The sequence below is a fragment of the Seriola lalandi genome, unplaced genomic scaffold, assembly GCF_002814215.2.
Source record: "Seriola lalandi dorsalis isolate HSWRI2012SDOR001 ecotype SW California unplaced genomic scaffold, Sedor1 jcf7180002054285, whole genome shotgun sequence".
In the NCBI taxonomy this organism is placed as follows: Eukaryota; Metazoa; Chordata; class Actinopteri; order Carangiformes; family Carangidae; genus Seriola; species Seriola lalandi.
The window spans coordinates 1,021,716-1,041,076 of NW_019524838.1; the positions used below are offsets into that span (position 1 = coordinate 1,021,716).

At 42.6% G+C, this 19,361-nt stretch overlaps 2 protein-coding genes across 5 annotated transcripts in view; one reads left to right on the forward strand and one right to left on the reverse strand.

Moving 5' to 3' along the window:
• The window catches only part of mark1 (MAP/microtubule affinity-regulating kinase 1), a 28,557-nt gene extending 16,563 nt beyond the window's left edge, over nt 1-11,994 (forward strand). Inside the window, exons 4-19 of one of the 4 annotated variants that reach the window (XM_023405731.2) lie at nt 949-997; nt 1,326-1,391; nt 1,786-1,856; nt 2,841-2,897; nt 3,051-3,287; nt 5,009-5,128; nt 5,842-5,941; nt 6,080-6,192; nt 6,282-6,486; nt 7,245-7,426; nt 7,617-7,708; nt 7,897-8,037; nt 8,200-8,451; nt 9,420-9,446; nt 10,109-10,153; nt 10,282-11,994. In XM_023405731.2, coding sequence (XP_023261499.1) covers nt 949-997; nt 1,326-1,391; nt 1,786-1,856; nt 2,841-2,897; nt 3,051-3,287; nt 5,009-5,128; nt 5,842-5,941; nt 6,080-6,192; nt 6,282-6,486; nt 7,245-7,426; nt 7,617-7,708; nt 7,897-8,037; nt 8,200-8,451; nt 9,420-9,446; nt 10,109-10,153; nt 10,282-10,627 — 2,103 coding nt within the window. In that variant the 3' untranslated portion in view covers nt 10,628-11,994. The remainder of the gene's footprint in view (nt 1-948; nt 998-1,325; nt 1,392-1,785; nt 1,857-2,840; nt 2,898-3,050; nt 3,288-5,008; nt 5,129-5,841; nt 5,942-6,079; nt 6,193-6,281; nt 6,487-7,244; nt 7,427-7,616; nt 7,709-7,896; nt 8,038-8,199; nt 8,452-9,419; nt 9,447-10,108; nt 10,154-10,281) is intronic. The other 3 variants (XM_023405733.2, XM_023405732.2, XM_023405734.2) reach the window with 3 other exon arrangements.
• LOC111654645 (leucine-rich glioma-inactivated protein 1-like) lies at nt 11,980-17,718 on the reverse strand. The gene is made up of 8 exons (XM_023405735.2): nt 16,947-17,718; nt 16,653-16,724; nt 15,974-16,045; nt 15,815-15,886; nt 14,987-15,058; nt 14,368-14,537; nt 14,106-14,270; nt 11,980-13,971 (listed from the first exon to the last, which is right to left on the reverse strand). The coding sequence occupies exons 1-8, from the start codon at nt 17,141-17,143 to the stop codon at nt 13,154-13,156; spliced, it is 1,638 nt and encodes a 545-aa protein (XP_023261503.1). The 5' UTR covers nt 17,144-17,718; the 3' UTR covers nt 11,980-13,153.
• Nucleotides 17,719-19,361: the final 1,643 nt, after the last annotated feature.

The window sequence follows — 19,361 nt, forward strand, 5'->3', positions numbered from 1 at the left end:
ACTTATGTAAGACTTAAAAGCACCATTAGAAAAGTTGCATGCACACACTAGTATACACACGCGCATAGAGACCACTACAGTGTCCATTCTCATTTTTTTTATTTGACATGTCCAATAATGACATGTTGGGTAATTGTCAATTTTCTCAGTTTAAAATAGGCTGGGGATGAAAGCATCACTCATGGCTTTTTTGCTCAATCAAAGCGTTCTGCAAATGGGCAAAATCTGTGTTCTGTCTCCGGTAGCAGTAGATGCTAAATCCCAGTGGAGTGAGTGTTGAAATTTAACACTCAAACACACCCTCAGCAGAGCACGACTGGGAGTCAGCAGAATGTAAATGATTCAACAGCACCTCTAAGTGGCTGAAGGAGCTCATCTGACATAAACAGTCACACGAAGACTGTGGAGACACGTTTTTAAATGATTATAACTCTGAATGCTCTCCTCTCTGACTCTGCACTGATACTGTACATGCTGCTCGTAGAAAACTTGTGTACATATAGGGCTAAGGCGTCAATATGATATGAAGATGCTTATATTAGGCAGCAAATACCTAACTGACACGCTGTACTCTGCTGGTGCTGGCTGTGCTGTTTGAATGGGCGGCTGGCTGGACTGCAGCGTGTCAGTGGAGTCGTAATTCTGCTCCTTATCTGTATAGGGCAGGGTTTAGTGCGACTTTGTCACTGCATCCATCATATTGCTTTACAAAGTAATGTAGTCCCATGATCCTCGGGTCCTTTCATGTTCCTGCAGAGTGTAATTCAGTTTCAAATTTATACACAGTTTAGTATTTATTGTGGCTCAGTTCCCTTCATTTAGTTCACCAATCGGTGCTTAATAACATTTCCCCACAGTGCTTTCACAGAGCTGACATGCAGGGTCACTGGTTGTAATGTCATTCAGCATATTTTTGGATGCATTAAATGTCCTTCTGTGTCTCAACAGCTTTTCAGGGAAGTCCGAATAATGAAGATACTGAATCACCCAAATATAGGTAAGTTCAAACTGGAGCCTGCATCATGACGACAGCAGAGCAGTAACACCCAGTACCAAGCTAAACCAGTATAACTTGCTCTCGGATCAGTGGAAGAAACATTTTTTTGTGTTTGTGAGATCCTCTGATTTCCTGTTGTCTTTTTTTTATTTTCAGAATTCATTCATACTCAGATACCAGTTTTAATTCAATGAGGGTACTGGTCTAACCAGACCAGTAAATTCAGCTAAACAATGTAGAACCTAAAAAAATTCTGTCCTACTGCAAATAGCCCATTTATTTTATCCCTGCCTTCTTGTCTTTCCCTTTCTCCAAACTCTCCCTGCAGTGAAATTGTTTGAGGTGATTGAGACAGAGAAGACGCTTTATTTGGTGATGGAGTATGCCAGTGGTGGTGAGTGAAGCATTAATGCATGTCCACTAAATGTGTGCTATTGGTTGATCTTGTGAGCGTATTTATATCCACATTTATCAGTCCTAGAGCAATTTGATAAGCATACACACAAGACAAAAAAACACTGTCAGTACTGTATACCAGTAGGTCATGTAAGTTCAAGCTGCCTCTAATGTAATATTCTTCCCAGAACATCCTGGTCTTTACAACTCTCTGACTGCTAACTATAAATCATCTCAAATGCTTAGATGTAGAACTTGACATTTGGTAGATGCTTACCCTATAGTGAGCATGAATACATCATTATGTGTTAACCGTAGTTGTGATAAAGACAACATAAACTGATGAGAATATACTGATTGATATATATGTATATTTCTTTGATCTATTCCAGGAGAGGTATTTGATTATCTAGTGGCTCATGGCAGAATGAAGGAGAAGGAGGCCAGGGCCAAGTTCAGACAGGTGAGTCATCAGTATCGCAGCGCTCTCACCTCTCTGTCGTCATTCCATTACTGTTTTCATTGGGAAGACTGCATGCACCAAGATCAAGCTTCGTCACCAACTGCAGAGGAAAGATGGAGCGCAGATAGCTCTGGTCTGAGAGAACGGGGGTTGAGAACAACTTCCTTATAGATGCTGCTCTGACACCTAGTGGTGCTACAAGAGCAGTAAGGCATCTACACCAGTGTATGTATTTAATAGTCTCTGTCATGCTTACTTATGGCCTATAATGAACAGAATTAGAACATCTATCTCTTTCCCTTAGTTTTCCTTTTACTCAATGAAGCATAAGGAAGATCTTGATAAATGAGTTCTTTCACATCTACTGTGTTCGTAATTAAAATCCCTCTCATTTAATGGCTTTAGAGGATTCAGAGGAGCTACGTGTGACACAGTGTGAGCAGTTTGTGTGTGTTTGTGTGTGACACATTTAAAAAGGTAGTAGTTCATGTGTGCGCCTGAGTGCGGGCAGGTGGGTGGCACCTGTCAAAGAACAGTGGGTTTGTATGATTGATACTGTAGCTATTCTGGCGTATGTTAGTGAAGTGTCCCTGTCAGCTGCCATATAGCAACTGTTGAGTGTTGACTTGCATGAGAAATGCAGTTTGTAAACCTCAGAGAAAGATAACAATAGCCCTGTGATGCTCAAACCTTTTTCTGTCAAGCCCCCTGTCCCACTAAACACAGTTTTATCAACTGCTATCAATACTGAGGATGTTAGCAAAAATTAGCTTCATTTAATTGTATTTCCATTGGCATATGCTGCAGAATAAACTTTAGCTGCCAGAGTTTTTGGACATAAAGGACATAATCAAAACTTTTCTGTGACATTTGCAATGAATTTGGAAAAAAGAAAAGAAATAATTTATAAGAATAATTTACATTTTAATTTGGTAGCAGTCTTGCTAATGTCTTGCTTATGATGTGTGTGTGTTTGTGTTTCAGATCGTGTCTGCGGTGCAGTATTGTCACCAGAGGAGGATAGTACACAGGGATCTAAAAGTGAGGATCTAAACTAGTACTCTATCTGACACTCTGACATCTGATTTGTCAACATAGCATCCATATCTGGGCGTTCTATCGTGAGAAAAACACTATATAAATTAATGTTTTGTCTGTCTTTTTGCTTGTCTGCCCTGTCTTTCCCCACCTCAGGCAGAGAACCTGTTGTTAGACGCTGACATGAACATCAAGATAGCTGACTTTGGCTTCAGCAACGAGTTCACTGTGGGCAGTAAGCTGGACACTTTCTGTGGCTCTCCACCATATGCTGCTCCAGAACTCTTCCAGGGAAAGAAGTACGATGGACCAGAAGTGGATGTCTGGAGCCTCGGGGTCATCCTCTACACACTGGTCAGCGGATCACTGCCCTTCGACGGACAGAACCTAAAGGTGTGCACTTTTTCTGGCTCTGGGATGTATCACAGGCTATGAACAGAAGCCTTTCTTACTCAAGTTGTTTATCTTAAACCTTTGTACTGTACCTTCTGATTAGCCTAACTTGTCACCATGATTAAGTTAACACATCATTGCATTTCACCTCAGGCAAACACATATTGATAAAGGGCACAGTATGCTTGAAATGAAAAGATTGTCAAATCGTCTAAAGGTATGGTCACACCACAGTTGTGTCTTGCAAATATTTACTCTGGCCAGTTGATGCATAAAGAGATCATTATTGTCAGATTGTGTGTTGGTAAGGGGGTTTAAGACAATGATAATAGCCTACAATTAACCCCTGAAATGGGACCTAATGTTGGTAATGAATAAATATCAAGCAGAGTGATGACACCAGGTGTGCAGAAGTGGGAAAGTGCACTGGGTTTGAATTTCTCTCCCAAGCTCTCTTTTTTCTTTCTTCACACAACTAGCGCTGTCATTTTTCCTGTGTTCAGCTGAGTGCTACACCAAATGCCTTATAGATGCTGCACTGACAAATGTCTTTGGAAAGAGACTGTACGAAGGTGTGCTGCGTTTTATCCACTCACACAAGTCATTGCATCTCGTCTATAATGGCAGACTTTTTGCTCCACCTTTGTGTGTGGTTGTTCGGAACAGGTATAACAGTTTTTCCTTTGGACATATATACGCAATATATATACAAAGTATGAAACGACACGTTACATCATGTTTCAAAAATCTGTTGCATGGTAAAAAAAATAACAATAATAAAATATGCATGCATCAAAATACATGAATAATTCTGTTTTAGTCTGAATTTGTAGACATCAAAGGCCACGTTAAAAGAATTGCAAAATGAAGTGCTACAGCCTGGTGAGGTATTCTAACTGAGTTAGGATGCATCAACCCAAAACTGGGTTACTTGAATAACTAAATTAAGACTGGAATTTCCTGTGTCTGTCGATTGGAATGAGACATTGTAGAGATTAATCCAGCCCACTTTAATAATTCAGCAGTTTTGGAAAAAGTCTTAAAGCTGCAGTGAATGTAGCAGGTCAAGAAAATATTTATAGCATACTATTATTATGCATATTTATAGCTGTGCTGAGTGATCTGTAGTCTTTTTTTTAAAGCTGCTCTAACAATCAATAAGCATTGACCATATGACTACACATAATGTGAAAGGCGTTTCTCATGTTGATGAAATGACAGAAAATTATCACCCCAATTGTGGTATTTCCCTAAACTCTATGGAGCTTTTTAAGCGCCTTTCAGCACATTGTTTTGGTTTAATGGCCATTTGTTTTCAGCCACAACAGGCAGCTGTTTCTAGCAAAAAGGCTCTTAAGCCTACTGTACACTTCGAGCACTGCCAGTGAACCTAATGAAGCAATTAGTAGCTGAAGAGCGAGATATTTCCTTCAGGAGTTAATGTAGACCAAAACAGAGCTAGACTAGAGTAAATATTAGACTTATATTCGCCAGTTGGCCAGAAACACGACTCCAAATAAATGCTAATGTTGCTCTGTATCTGCTGGGTGAGTGAATAACTGTTTGCAAAAATGTTTGCCGTAACAAGTTTATACTGTGATAATGTTCTGTTTACAGCTCGATCCACCGCCACCAAATGGCCAAAACAATAATAATAAAAAACTTAACTGCTCATTTCTCATATTGGTTTCATCTCTGAATGTCTGTGGCCTGGTGTGCAGGAGCTGAGGGAGAGGGTCCTGCGGGGAAAGTACCGCATTCCTTTCTACATGTCCACAGACTGTGAAAACCTGCTGAAGAAACTACTCGTGCTCAACCCTGTCAAACGAGGCAGTTTGGAGGTATTATCAGCATTTGCACTGTTGCATCTTCACAGTTTTTTGCTCTCCATTCACAAATGTTTTGCACAGGAGCAGGCTTGCAGTGGAACAGAGGCAGTCCTAATGATTTAGAGCATGATTGTTGTGCGTCATCTGGAAGCACATAATTGCTGCTGTTGTTAGTTATGACCCAGCAGAACACTTCAATTTAAAGCCTGTCAGATGGAGATTTGAAAACATTGTTCATCTGAGATCAAAGAGTGGTCTTACATAATTCTTTGATGAACACATTTTGAAATAATAAAACTTGAATTGAATTTGTTGAAGCACTGTAAGAAATAAAACGAGATGAAAAACAACATAATACTTAAGCATTGTGCTCTCACTGCATCCATGTCATCTGGGAGGGTTGGAGCTTGTTTCTCCTTTGCAAACAATATATAGGTGTCAGTTCATTTCACAATCAGTCTGTCCAGAGTCGATACCACCCCTGCACTCAGAACCAGGCTGAAGTTCAATAGTAAAGATTTCTCCACCAATAATAACCATTGATCACACTGTTGTTCTGCCACAGCTGAACTTGCGGTCAAAGAGATTTCATAAAGAAGTCATCCATTTCTCAACTGCCTGTTATGTCATTTACCTGGCCCCTTAAGTGCCATGTTGTATAGTGTATATAAATAATGTTGAACTAATTTTATGGGACGTGCAAAATTTTCTTGTTTCTTTGTTAGCAAATCATGAAAGACCATTGGATGAATGTGGGTCACGAGGAGGAGGAGCTGAAGCCTTACATCGAGCCTGAGGCGGATTTCAGTGATTCATCCAGAATAGGTGTGTCAGACAGTGTGTGTGTGTGTGTGTGTGTATGTATATGTATGTATATGTGTGTGTGTGTTTGTGTGTGTGTGTGTGTGTAGATGTCATGTCCAAGACTAACTGTGAATTATCTTGACTTTTGTCCGCCATCAGAGCTCATGGTCACGATGGGTTTCCCTAAAGATGAGATCACGGAGTCTCTACATAGCCAGAAGTACGATGATGTCATGGCAACCTACCTGCTGTTGGGCAGAAAAGCTCCAGAGGTCAGTATATTTGACTTACATTGTCTTGACATCATCACCAGTAGTTAATGCATTAACCATATGCCTCATCCTGAGTCTTTACATTTCAGTTCGAGGGCAGCGAGCCTCTGACTAACAGCATCTTGGGCCAGCGACAGCGACCGACCAGTGACATCAATAACAGCTCCAGCATTTCTCCCGCCCATCCCAAGGTCACACGCAGCATCTCGGCCAATCAGAAGCAGCGCCGCTACAGTGATCATGGTGGGGATGATGATGGTGGTGGTGGTGGTGGTGGTGTCGTAGAGAAGCCAAGTAAAGTAACCTCGTCCTTCCCAGCCCTGAGAGTGCTGCTGGCTGCGTGTTGTGTAGGGGGAAGTTGCTTTCAGTCACTGAGGATTTAGATACTCACCCTGCTGATGTGCCTCTGAGCAAGGCACTAAGCACCTCCAGCTTCACTGGTGCTTTTATATAGATGATTAAGCTTTAAAATATATTTTCCTCTGGGAAAGGATAAACAAAGAACATTTTTTTCCTTGTGTTCGTAGAATTAATTTTACATTCATTTAACTGTTATTTGTACATCAAACCTGGACTAGTTTAAACTAGTTTGTTTGCTTAATGTGGTTTAATTTTCATAAACAGTATATTCAAATGCACAAATCAGTGACTCAACCTGACCACTGCATTGGTTGTGTAGCAGCTTCCTTTCTATGTCATGTGGGGCCATTGTGTCTGCCGCCATCTGCTGGCTGGCTGCTTTCCTGTAGCTCCCTCAGGAACAGCACCTCAACGCATGAGGAGGGAACAGCTTTGCCTTGTACCTGCTCACCTTGGCTTCTGTAGCTGTATAACTAGTGAAACTAATTGTTGTTGCAGAGTATAATATTTGACAGACTGGATGATGTGTAAATCCTGGCTTTGAGTGGCTTTTCTGGCACCATTGTAATGAAGACACTGTCCTCATCTGCTCTTTCTTTTTGTCTAAAAATCCTGGGCATCGGAGCTGTGGAATTAAGGGTGCCCTTGGTGGAAAGTATGTAAATCTGTTCCCATATGTGTGTCTCTCCCAGTGGGTCCGTCTGTGCCCCCGGCGGTTTCGTACACGAAGCGCGGCCAGGCCCTGAGTGTGGAAAGTGACCACAGGGAGGAGTGGGACGGAGCACGCCGGCTGGAGCTCAACACTTCAAAAGGAGACGTTCCCGCTTCACCACTGGGGGTGCAGGAGAGGAAGAAAACTACAAGTGCTGTGGGGGTGAGAAAGTAGAGGACACACACAGATACACATGAACAAATAGGCGTGGGCGGGTCCACGATGACAGAAAGAATTTATGAAGAAAAAGAGGTTAGAGCTTCACATTTGTGCCTCTTTCCCAAGATCATCTTTCATTAGTAGTTCATTTGAAATGTAAAATATGTCTTTTGGTGTCTTTCTTCACAAACAGACCAATGGATCAATGACTCGCAGGAACACATATGTGTGTGAACGTTCCTCCACTGACCGCTATTCAGCTATTCCCAATGGCAAAGACAGCAGGTAAGTAAAAACATATTCACACTAAACTATAGGGTGAGACGTAGCTCTCCATGTTCCCACTCTTGCCCATGTAATTTTTTCTACCTAATATTATTGCACATAATGCAAACCCTATATTAAAACTGAGCATGTTTTAGTGAAAGATTTTCATCCTCACATGCTAATTCTCTTTGCCCCTTGATCCCCAGTTTAACTGAGGTGTCAGGTAGCACCCCATCGACTGCAATGAGCTCTACACGACCTCGTCACACCAAGTCCATGTCATCGTCAGGGCATCCTTCAAAAAGCACACTGCCCCCCATTGATGACAACACAGAGCTTAAAGCCAGGTGAGCAGCCTGATCCTGCCCTCATCATCTTTAGTAACAGGCGATGAGGTGTAAAAGTCTAATTGTGTAGTGTGTAGTATAAATTACTTCTTAAAGTACACCGATGCGGATACGCACCATTTTTTTAAACATGTTCTCTCCTATAACCTGTTTATTCTGCAGCTCCTCTCCGCGTGGACCCTCCACCTCTCCGTCTGCACACAGTATTAGTACCCCAGAGAAGAACCGTTTCCCTCGTGGTACCACCAGTCGCAGCACCTTCCACGGAGCTCAGCTCAGAGACCGCCGCAGTGCTACCTACAATGGCCCCCCGGCCTCGCCCACTCTGTCCCACGACACGGGGGCTCTCGCTCAGCAACGCAGGGGCACCTCCACCGGGATCATCGGCAAGATCACCTCCAAGTTTGTCCGCAGGTGAGTGAAGACAAATGGCTGCACAGATTACACACTAGGTTCTAGTTAACACTTCTTGCACCAGACAGTTTAGGTTTTCACGCTCCCTGTAGCATGTTGTTTGAGTGTGTCAAGTCATCTTCTCTCAAAAACCACAGAAATAAAAATCCAACGTGTGTTTATTTATACTCCCTGAGTGACTAAAGTACCAGGATTTATGAGATAGTGAAAGGGATGGTTCAGTTTTGAAGGAATTCTTCCTTTCCTTCTCAGTCAGACAAACTCATGGATGCCGTTTTATGTCTCTGAATTATGTCTGAAGGTATGTTAGATGGTGATATTAATAAACGTTCCTTAATTACTAATCACACTGGATATCTGTAGGATCAGGTACTAATATTCAAATTAGGGAAATTCCAGTTTAGACAAACTAAAAAGTGTCCACTACTCAACTTTCATTGTTAAAAAATAACTTTATATCAAATTCCTCTTTACATATGAATCATGATATGTGTAATGTCTTATTCTAATATGTTTGCTTATGTATTTGAAACAGTATACTCTTGGTGGGCTCTAGTAGCCGTCAATCAGAAAGATATCCAGTAGCTGAGCTAAGCTATGTTGAGATATTCTATTTAACTTCAAAGTGCTCAGGGAGACATTATGGGTCATCCATGGTATTGTCTGTGTCTGGTTAAAAAAAAAAAAAAAAACTTGGTGCACAATATGTTTCGATTACTTGACCTAAACTTTTTCACTAGTGAAAACAAAGAAAGCATCACATTCTCTACCAGCTTCTTGAAAACAGATATGCTCTTATTCCCAATCCTTAGAGTTTACTATACATGCACACTGTTACCCTTTCCTGTCAAAATTACAAGCAAAGGATAGAACCTCTTCATCCATACACCAGTTAGCTCCCAGTGTCACCTTCACACTACCCCATCTGGTAGAGGCTCACGGCTTTCTCTCCTTTTCTCTCCGCATAGAGCTCTGTCTTTCAGGTCAACCCGGAGGTAGGAGAACACAACGCTTGCTGCACCTGTCCCCCCTCCCGTCCATAAAAAGAAAAAAAAAAATCTGTGCCCACTATGACCTTGGCCCGTGTTTCCTTAACCCCTTACGTACTTGCCCACCACACCACATCCTTGCTTACTGACACCCTTGTTATGCCGTGTATTTCCTTCCCTTGTGTCCACTGCCTCGAGAACAAACCTTACAGCTCACCAGCTTCTCCTTTACTAAGCCACAATATCTGCTTCTCAAGTCGCTGGCTTTCCTCTCCTTACTCTCCCCCCGTCTTCATGCTGCGCCATAAGAGAAAAGATCAGGCAAATTACTCAAAGATTTAGAACCACTTTTACGCTCCTTACAGATCAGTGGGGATTAAGGAAAGGTAGCGTACAGTAGACGGTAGGATGCATTTGGTTATTGTGAAGGTGCAACGATACTTAAGTGCCTCAAAAAGTCACAGTCACCTCATTGTGTGCTGAACCCTGATACCCAGGACTGTGGATTCTTTCCTGGCATGATGCCTGACACCCTTCTCCGTGTCCAGTGATGATGATGGTGGTGTTGGTTGTGGGTGGCTGGGTGGCTGGGTGGGTGGCTGGCTGGGTGGGGGACACGTGTTGACATCAGCTCGTTGGAGTAATAGTGTATTCCTGGTTTATTTCAGGGTGCCTAGTGAGGGAGAGGCCAGTGCCAGGACAGAAACACCAAGGTGAGTATTTGATTGAGATGTAGATTTCACAGAGAACCTGTAACCAACCTCTGCCTCCTTCAACGTCTCTCTGTCGTTCTCTCTTTTTCTCTCTCTCTCTCTTTCTCTGTCATCCTATATTGCGGTAGGAGCGTGTCCGGTGATACTAAAGAGGACGGCGGTCGGGACTCCAAGCCTCGCTCGCTGCGTTTCACCTGGAGCATGAAGACCACCTCCTCCATGGAGCCCGCCGAGATGATGAGGGAAATCCGAAAGGTTCTGGACGCCAACAGCTGCGATTACGAGCAGCGAGAACGCTTCCTGCTTTTCTGTGTCCACGGCGACGCTCGCCAGGACAACCTGGTCCAATGGGAGATGGAGGTGTGCAAGCTGCCCCGCCTTTCACTCAACGGCGTGCGCTTCAAGAGGATATCGGGCACGTCCATCGCCTTTAAGAATATCGCCTGCAAAATTGCCAATGAGCTCAAACTGTGACAGCAGATCCCAGTCTGTCTTTTGGTGAGTTCGAGTTACGGTCTCATCTCATCACTGGATTAGTGTTGACTTGACAGGACAAAATTCAGCACTGAAGGTCCTCACCATGCAGAATCAGGGTGGACTTGGCTGGTAACGTGCAATACTGGCCACGAATGTACTGTACAGGGTAGTGGATCAGAGAGATCTCGCAAGGTTTAACCTCTGTGACGGAGAGAGATAGCAAAAACAGCTAACCCCCACCCCCCACCCTTTTTTTTTTTCTTCTTCCGTCCGGCTCTCTGTCTCTTTCATCAGCCCGCTGCTCCTCGTCATAGGACACATTCATGTAACACATGCAGTATGCAACTGAAGATGACCATCCTGCAATAATGTTTTCAATCTCTTTTTCTAAATGCCTACTAAAAGATCTACTCCCCTCGCTGAATAACCATTAAAGTTACTGAAAGCTAAAATAGCCGCTTTTCCACCTGTGTTAAGTCAGTATATAGATCAGGCTGGAGTCCATACTAAAACTATGTAAAAAGAGAATTGTACTGTATGCATAACATCTGCAGGTACTGTATTGTATATTGATTTTGAGTTCTGTACAGAATTTTATTGTCAATACTGTCTTTTTTTCATGGAGTTTGAGTTCTTTCCTAATATAATTGATGTGTCTTAGAGCATTATCCTTTCAGTCTGTGAGTTTTTTTTAATTCTTTTTTTTTTAAGAGCCACCATATGAAAATAGTGTTTTTAATTTTATTTAAAGAGCACTAAATTATTTTGTGGAATATTAAGGGATGTGTTCCCTTGCCTTTTATGTTATATTTTATTTGCCTACAGAAAAAAAACACTAAGTTGCACCACATAGACTTAGTAGTAACTTCAGTTGAAACTGAAAATGTGTTCACTTTATTTTCTCTCAGCAGCAGGCAGGTGATTCAGAGGTCCTGCTGCTATTGCACAAGTTTTCCAGGGTGATGTGTATGAACATGAGAGTATGCACCTGTATTTCTTTCATGTTAGTTTGGTTAGTCCTCAATTACAAAAAAAACTGCAGGGTTTAAATTGGTTTCCTTTAGAAAGTAGAGGACAGGACGTCTTTATCCAAAGGACTGAAGATGCATGAACAGTCAAACAATCACCATCAGAGAAGCAGTTTGTCTCGACGAGCCTTTCTAAAGAGCCTGATTTAGTCCTGCCACCAGTGTGATTGTGCAGGTACTTGTGTATCTCCTTGCTTGTGTTTTTTTTTTCTTTTTTTTTTTTTTTTAATTCAGCGGATTTTATTGTATTTATTCCATTACATTGTAATGTGCTGCTTTGTAGAATTGAGGCGTGCACTTTGTTGGAGAAAATAAAAAGGATTTTATTTGTTTGTATTTCTTTTATTTCATTTCTCATGTCTGCAACATGATTACACAACTAACTTCAAGACGACAATTTCCCTCAAGCGATGAAGTAGATGCGTTAGTGTGTATTGTTCCGCTTTGAGGAGTGTGTGTCGGCATTTCACACTGCAGCCATGTCATGCTAGGCGCTGCCAGCAGGGAGCTCAGATGAGAACAGTTAATGATGTAAACCTTTATTGACTCTAAACAGCATGATATTAGTCAATAACGTAATCCTAATCATGACACAATTGATGTATTTTGCATACATGTTAGTCAAAGGTAAAGCATTATGAACAATATCCTCAGTTTTTCATCTCAGTTCCTTTAAATGTGAAAATAGTTCCACGTGTGCCTAAAATGTTTTTCATACTTTTTATGAAAAACAGTTTTTTTTTTCAATGCTTTAAACATTATACAAACCATTAATGATAAAAATGTAAGTTGTAAGGATACACAGGTAGATTCTCTCACAACATTTCCATTGATATTTTCCAAATTATAAACATAATTTTAAATCAGTCTCCTTAACAAATATTTATCTAACTGACATGGTCCCTCTTAAACTTACAAAAACTTCATTTACAAATCTTTTAGCAGACAAGTGGAAAGACAGAAAAATGTAAACATTTTGTTTTGGCAGATTTGTTCAGTTAAACACGTTAATAGGTTAAAAAGTACCATTTTGTTATTACTTTCTGTAGATAAATATATGAGATTACAAATGTATAAACTTTGTTGAGTCACATGAATGGGTAAACACAAAAAAATAACCTACTGGCCAATGCTAGATTTAATGGATTAATGAGCATTGATGTTGCATTTGTTGGGATGGGACGGCCTGAGTGAGGCCCTGGTCATGCATTAATGTCTTGACAACATTTTGGGTCTAATCCTAACTTGAGATCCATGCATTGAACTCAACATGTATCTCAGCCAAATATGTTTGGTTGGGATAGATGCATTCACCTTTACATTTACCATGCACTGATTTCAATAGAAGATTTTGAAAATGAGTAAGAGTAATGCCTTTCTCAAGTTAGGATCAACGGATGATCACTTTCATTGTTGCAGTGTATCTGCTGCAATAACCTTCTTTGACCACTAAAGTTACCAATAACCTATCAATCAGTCAAAAGAAACCAATCACTTAATTGCTCAGATCAATGACCAGATGCTCGTAGATCTGAGTTTTCCCTTTGAAACTGGAGGCTAGCAGGAACTGCCGGTTGTCTATGGAGACTGGAGAGAAGGCTCTCGGCGCCTGGATGTTCAGCTCCTGGAAATGGATAAACTCGCCCTTCTTGGCATCCCAGCGGTACACCTGGGTGAAAGAGTAATCGCTGCCCAGAATGGCGTACTGCCAGTTGCCCACAATGAAGGGCTGGAACACCATGGAGCCACGAGAGGGCATGGTCTGCAATTCTCTAAAGAGGGCCCCGTCCCAGCGCATCACTTTGGAGTCACCAATGAAGCGCGTCAGGCAGATGAAGAGGTCAGATTTGACCTGGAAATGCTTCACTGCGTAGACGTCCTCCATCTCCGGGATGTCGGTGCGTCTGTCAAACAGCTTGGTGCCTTTGTTCCACTGGTAGATGACCGGCCTCTGGGAACTGCTGGACAGGATCAGGTGAGGTTTGGAGGAAATCTCCATGTACTCCACATCGGTGTCCCGGTACCATGGATGGAGTGACTGGTGAGAGTAGAAGCCATTGCCATTCCACTTGTAGATGGTGGTGGATCCGGCCTTGGAGCTGTCTGCTATGACGAAGAAAGATTCTCCATCGATGCGGAAAGTCTCAACATCGTTGGGTTTGCGGATTCTGAGTATGTCGATGCCTTGAAGCTTAATGAATTTATTTGCAGAGGTGTCGCGCTTATAGATGTGTGAGCCACCAAACAGCTGAGCCACAATGATAAAAAGCTGGTTGTCAATGACCAGAGGTTTGCAAATCACTGTGGATGTGCCTGGTGAGGAGAAAGAAAGGATTAAAAACAACACTGCTTCACTTTCTCTTGGATACTTGTCTCCATCTAGTGGCTCCTTTTCCAATCTCACCCCCTTGCCATGTTACAGTTTATCTGAAATGACATTTACTTACTGTCAATATCATCAAAGTTTCTGAAGACCATCTCCACATGATCCCACTCTAGAAAGCTGCACTTCCCAATGAAGGGCTGAGCAAACACCACGTACTGGTCATTCCCAAAGGAAAACGCCTCCACCGATATGGACTCAAACTTCAGGGACTGGTAGGAGGCAAACTCTGTGAGAGAAACAAAAACACACTTTATAATAGCACTAAAAAGTCAGGGGATTGTTGATTATTGTATGAAAAACAAAGAGTCTTTTCTGCACTCCACCTGTGGTGATGCAGTCGAAGGACTGTGGCGCCAGATCATTGATCTTCTTGTCCAGCTGTGAGGCCGGGCCTTTACAGTAGATCTGATCCACTGTAGCATTGGTGCTGTATATCCACTCCACCAACCACTTGAGCTTACAGTCACAGGTGAACTGGTTCCCCCGCAAGTCTCTGAAGAGACAAAAAAAACCACCACACTAACCTCAAAACCCTCAATAGCTAACAGGATTGCTCTCAGCTTTGAGAATGGACTTGATGTTCAAAAGCAGCAGTCATGTAGGTCCGATCGCCGGCTTTGGTCTCTGGCCCTCGCGGTGTCACTCTGTGCTCTCATTAATATTGAGAGAGACTATAAAAGAGAAAACTGAACATCTTCAGTCGGTGATAGATTGCAAACTATCCCTCTTCCTCACTGTCGCATGTAATTTTAATCGTGTTAAAAGCACCAGCTGCCCACACATTTTTCAAGCCTTGGCTGAAGTCGAATAATGATACAGTTTTCTATATTTAGAAGCCTGTGCAGAACACTCACTGTCCACGATAGCAGGAATTATACTTTTAGTAACAGTGCAATTCATCTCTTTGTATCCAGATAATGCAGGATTAAAATTCATACTTACACTTTTGTCAAAGCCTCAAGACCCTTGAACAAATCTTTGGGCAGAGTCTCCAGATTATTGTAGGCCAGACTCCTGCATGAAAAAAAGGAAAAATAGCAGCTGTTCAGATGTACTGATCATAACTTCCCTCTTCATGCTATTACCCTAGATACACACATTCTGCTGCGTGTATGTTCATATCCGGTGCGGCACAAAATCGCACAAAAAAAGTGGTTTATGCATCGTTTCCTTGCAGTGGATTACATGAATGTGTCAAAGAGCCTGGGCACATATTGCCACCCTGGAGACTGATGGCAGGAACATTGCTTATTGTGAGTTTGAGGAAACATTAAGCTATTATTAGAGCTGCCTCCTCTGCCATTTTATGACTTTCTCTGCTACAAGAAGAGGGGAAAAAGGCAGATTCCGCTGTTGAGAAGGCTGTATTTATATTTGAGGTTGGACATTTTCTTATTTGTCAAAGAGAAATGAAGATGGGAGAATTTAAGATACTTTTACTTATTTAAAGTGTGAAGTCTGTAACCAAATGTGTATATGATAGGCCTTCAGCTACTAAGCTTTATTAAGCTGGACCAGCAAAAGTGACAGGATTTGCTTTATAATCATATTAACAGCTGCACAGCGTTAGGAGAAATGTCTATGTATGCAATAAATGTTGTACAATAAACTTTGTCAGCGTCTCACTGGAACAGTGCTTGCACACACCTGCACAATTGTACTGACACAAAATAACAGCACATTCTCTGCCTTCGCTCTAACTAAGCAAGTCCATTTTAAATTCATATTTTTGTCATCTTTGCATAGGAAATTACACACAGTTATACTTACAGATGCACTAAGGTTTTCAGTCCGCGGAAAGCATGTGGTGATATTGACTTGATTTGGTTGTTTTCGATGAACCTGAAAGAGGTTGTCGAGTCAGTGCACGGGGAAGGAGGCGATCTTGTGGGAACAGCTTTCCAGGAGAAATTCGTGCCATATACTTACAGATACTCCAGATGAGGAAGACCAAGGAAAGCATCCTCGTTTATAGATTCCAGGTTGTTGGCTGTAAAGAGGCTGTGCAGAACGAGAGAACCGCAATTAATATTTTACTATTCAGGGCCACAAATTGGATAATAACAATCTGCTGTCCCACATTAGCAGCTGTATACTCTGAAAAACCTGAGTGTCTGATGAAAACCCTCTCCTTTGTTCTTAAGGGTAACCCAAATATGCCAAAGACAAGGATCAATGCTCCATTAGGATTCCTGCAGTCTTACATGTTTGTTTTGAAGGACACAGTGAGTCAGTCAATACTCCACCCAATGAGACAAGAGTGAAGGGGATTCCCTCTTCAAAAGGAGGGATTCCCCATAGATCATGCTCATTCTGAAACCAGACTTGAGTCACAATATACACAATTACATTGGACTACACAGATGTACACAAGACTTGGACGAATGCCCATTAGAGACAATACTCTGCCATGACATGAAAAGACATGTATTGGAATAATTTCCTCAAAAATGATTATTGATGAAGCTCCCCACTCTTACGGACAGCTTGTTTTACAATGAGTGGAGGGGGGTGTCTTCAACATTAAACATGGCGTTGATCACCTCACTGGGGGCTGACATCATGCAACAAAGACTGAAGAACAAAAAGCTCCGGAGAGATTTCTCACAGGAGATGCAGGGCAGGCGTGTGGATGAAGCTCTCTTTCGGGATTTCAGTAAACTCAGACTTGACGAACGATCTGTGGAGGAGAAAGCACGACAGACAGACAGTCAAACAAAGTGTTAAAGCACAGACTGCCTCATGCAAACACTTATCCCAGTCTGTTTCTTGGATATGCATTACTGTGCAGCAAAACCAGCAGCAGAAAAACACACGTCTGAGCCAGCAGGTAGAACCGAGCACGTTTGGTGAAATCACTGTAATGGGAATGTGTGATGAAACCATGATAAATAAGACTTACAGTGATATGACATCGAAGGGAAAGCTGCGAGGGATCAGCCCTGCGCTTTCGCACAGCGCGTTATCTTTGGTACATGTACATGAAGAGGGGCAGCGAGGCTGCTTGGCTTTCTTGCTGTCCACTACAAGTAAAATAGACGCCACCACAAGCAAGCCGAGCAAGGGCGATCTTCTGGGCATCTTGCGTGTATTTGCCATCCTTGCGAACCGCTGCGGGCACGACCTGCGCCTCGAAAAGCCCTGCACATGAACCAGGGTCTCCGCTGTGGCTCCTTTTCCACCGCTGCTGCTGCACTGCTGCCTGGAGGCCAAGCGACGCGCTGTCCGCTCTTGTTTATCTCCGTCAAGTGCCGCGCGCCGCCGCCGCCACCGCCGATATGGAGGTGATTAAACCGGGCGCACAGTACGTCCACAGCGCTGTACTCACACTACACCCCCAGACAACACATCTAACCTATGTCTCACGATACAAAAATAAAATCTAATCAAATGTGCGCGGCGGTGGCTCACGCTCAGGAAAATGCCAACTGGCGCTGTGACAAACACGGTGTGAAGGCAGGTGGGGATCCCAGCGGGAGCAGACGGAGCATCTCCATGCAAAACCACGCCTAGGCCTGTGATTTCAGCAAACGCCACACTCTCCCTGTCAAGCTCCTGGAGGATTCCGCCCAATAGGCAACGGAATTGTGTAATTTTTCGTGAATCAGCTGGAGAAAACGAAGCCCTGACATGAGCCAGCGGATTGCTGCCTGTGGCGCAGACGCACAGGGGCTTTCTATGCGGGAAGCGGGTGGGAAACCCGAAGAACATTTATTGTCATGACAGAAATAAAGCTGCAATACTAGATCAGAGTGCCCCACTAGACTGCCAGTACAAAGCCTGCAACTGGTATTTTTAATCAACGCAGGAGAAATTCTTGTGTTTTTTGTTCTCATCATTTCGCAAATTTTGGTATTATTTCCTGGTTTGTACGCGGTTTCCATGGCGACTGTTGGATGCAAAATGTGTGATGGAGGGGTGTGGGGAAGCCCTCCTGTCACCCTGACATCTGCTCTGCAAATAAACCCCATCCCCTCCCCCCATACCCTTCACGAACAAAGGACAGGTTAACAGAGTCTCTTTGCTCCCATCCTGCTTTTCTGCATGACATCATGTTTATTTCACTTCCCAAAGCCACATCAGAAAAGGCCCAGTCCCCTCTTTTAAAAAAAAAAAAAGTTTTATTGCTTTGAGACACTGAGACACTGCCCTCACAGTTTTATTGCAGTGCTCTGTTCTTCAGTGCCAGACTTGAGGATCCACTGGGAGCCCTATAAGGTCTTCTTCCTCACAGTCTCTAATTTCTCTGATCCCTCCAGAGTTGTAAGATTAATATGTTTACTCACTGTGCCTGGCAGGCCTGCATGCGTCACACCCTTGTGGGAAGAAGCATGTGCAGGGGGCTTTTTAAAAGGTCTCTGAATAAATATATGCTGCTCTGGACCTCTCTCTCTGTCTCTGATGTGATTAGACCATTTGATATCCAGTGTCTGTTTACGGTGATAACACAATTTCCCTTGTAAAAAATGAAAGCAGGGCATTTGGAGGAGCAGGGTCGTGGTCTGGGGGCTGTTTCGTGGTCTGCTGCTGTACTGTTTGAGAGGGAAGGATGGAAGAATAAAGCTATTGCCAGTGAGAGAGATAATCTCAAGGAGACTGCTTAACTCTGAGAGGGGACATGTGGACATGGCGACGCTGCAGGGAAGGAAAGTAACAAATGTCTTTTTTTGCTACAAGCAGCTCTTGGACTAAATGGAGAACACTGGATATTATTGTTGTTCTGCAAGATGATGGGTAGTCTGTGTGCTTCATAAATGCCATCATTCATTACTAGAATAGAACACACACTGTCCAGCAACTATTTGGCCACAGCTATTGATGTTTTTGTATTGTGCCTGTGTCTTGTGTTTCTGACTTTTAAGGAACTTCCAGGATCTGTGTTACTTGTTACTTCTGTAACTGTCTATATAAGTTAATATTAATGTGCAAGACTTATAGCTAAAGAGAGACTTTTAGCAATATGAAATAAGTGTATTTCCATAGAAAACACTCAACTCTTTGATACACTGCAGGTTCTGTCACACAGTCCTCCCACATGGATTCCGACGTCCCCACTAGAGGGAAATGTAGAGCTGAGGTTGAGCCCTGTCACAGACAGATTGATTCATGAGCTGTCAGCTCTTAAAAAAAGCTACTGTGTCCACCTGAAGAGGGAGAGTTTCTGGAATCAAAACCAATATTATAACATCAGACTTTTTTAAAATCTATAATTCAAGTCCACATTAGTGGCTAAAAAGTTTTATCTTATACCTTTCTTTTGTTTTTATTTCGTTGTTTTCTCTTTAAATTAAAATGAGTTATTGTTATAATGATTATT

What these genes read in the sequence shown, in the direction of transcription:
- LOC111654645 (XM_023405735.2), bottom strand. Translation starts at nt 17,143, where the DNA reads ATGGCAAATACACGCAAGATGCCCAGAAGATCGCCCTTGCTCGGCTTG. An exon ending in CCCTTCGATGTCATATCACT is followed by an intron (nt 16,725 to 16,946) that starts GTAAGTCTTATT and finishes TCTCCTCCACAG; the next exon opens with ATCGTTCGTCAAGTCTGAGT. An exon ending in CTTCGACTGCATCACCACAG is followed by an intron (nt 14,271 to 14,367) that starts GTGGAGTGCAGA and finishes TTTCTCTCACAG; the next exon opens with AGTTTGCCTCCTACCAGTCC.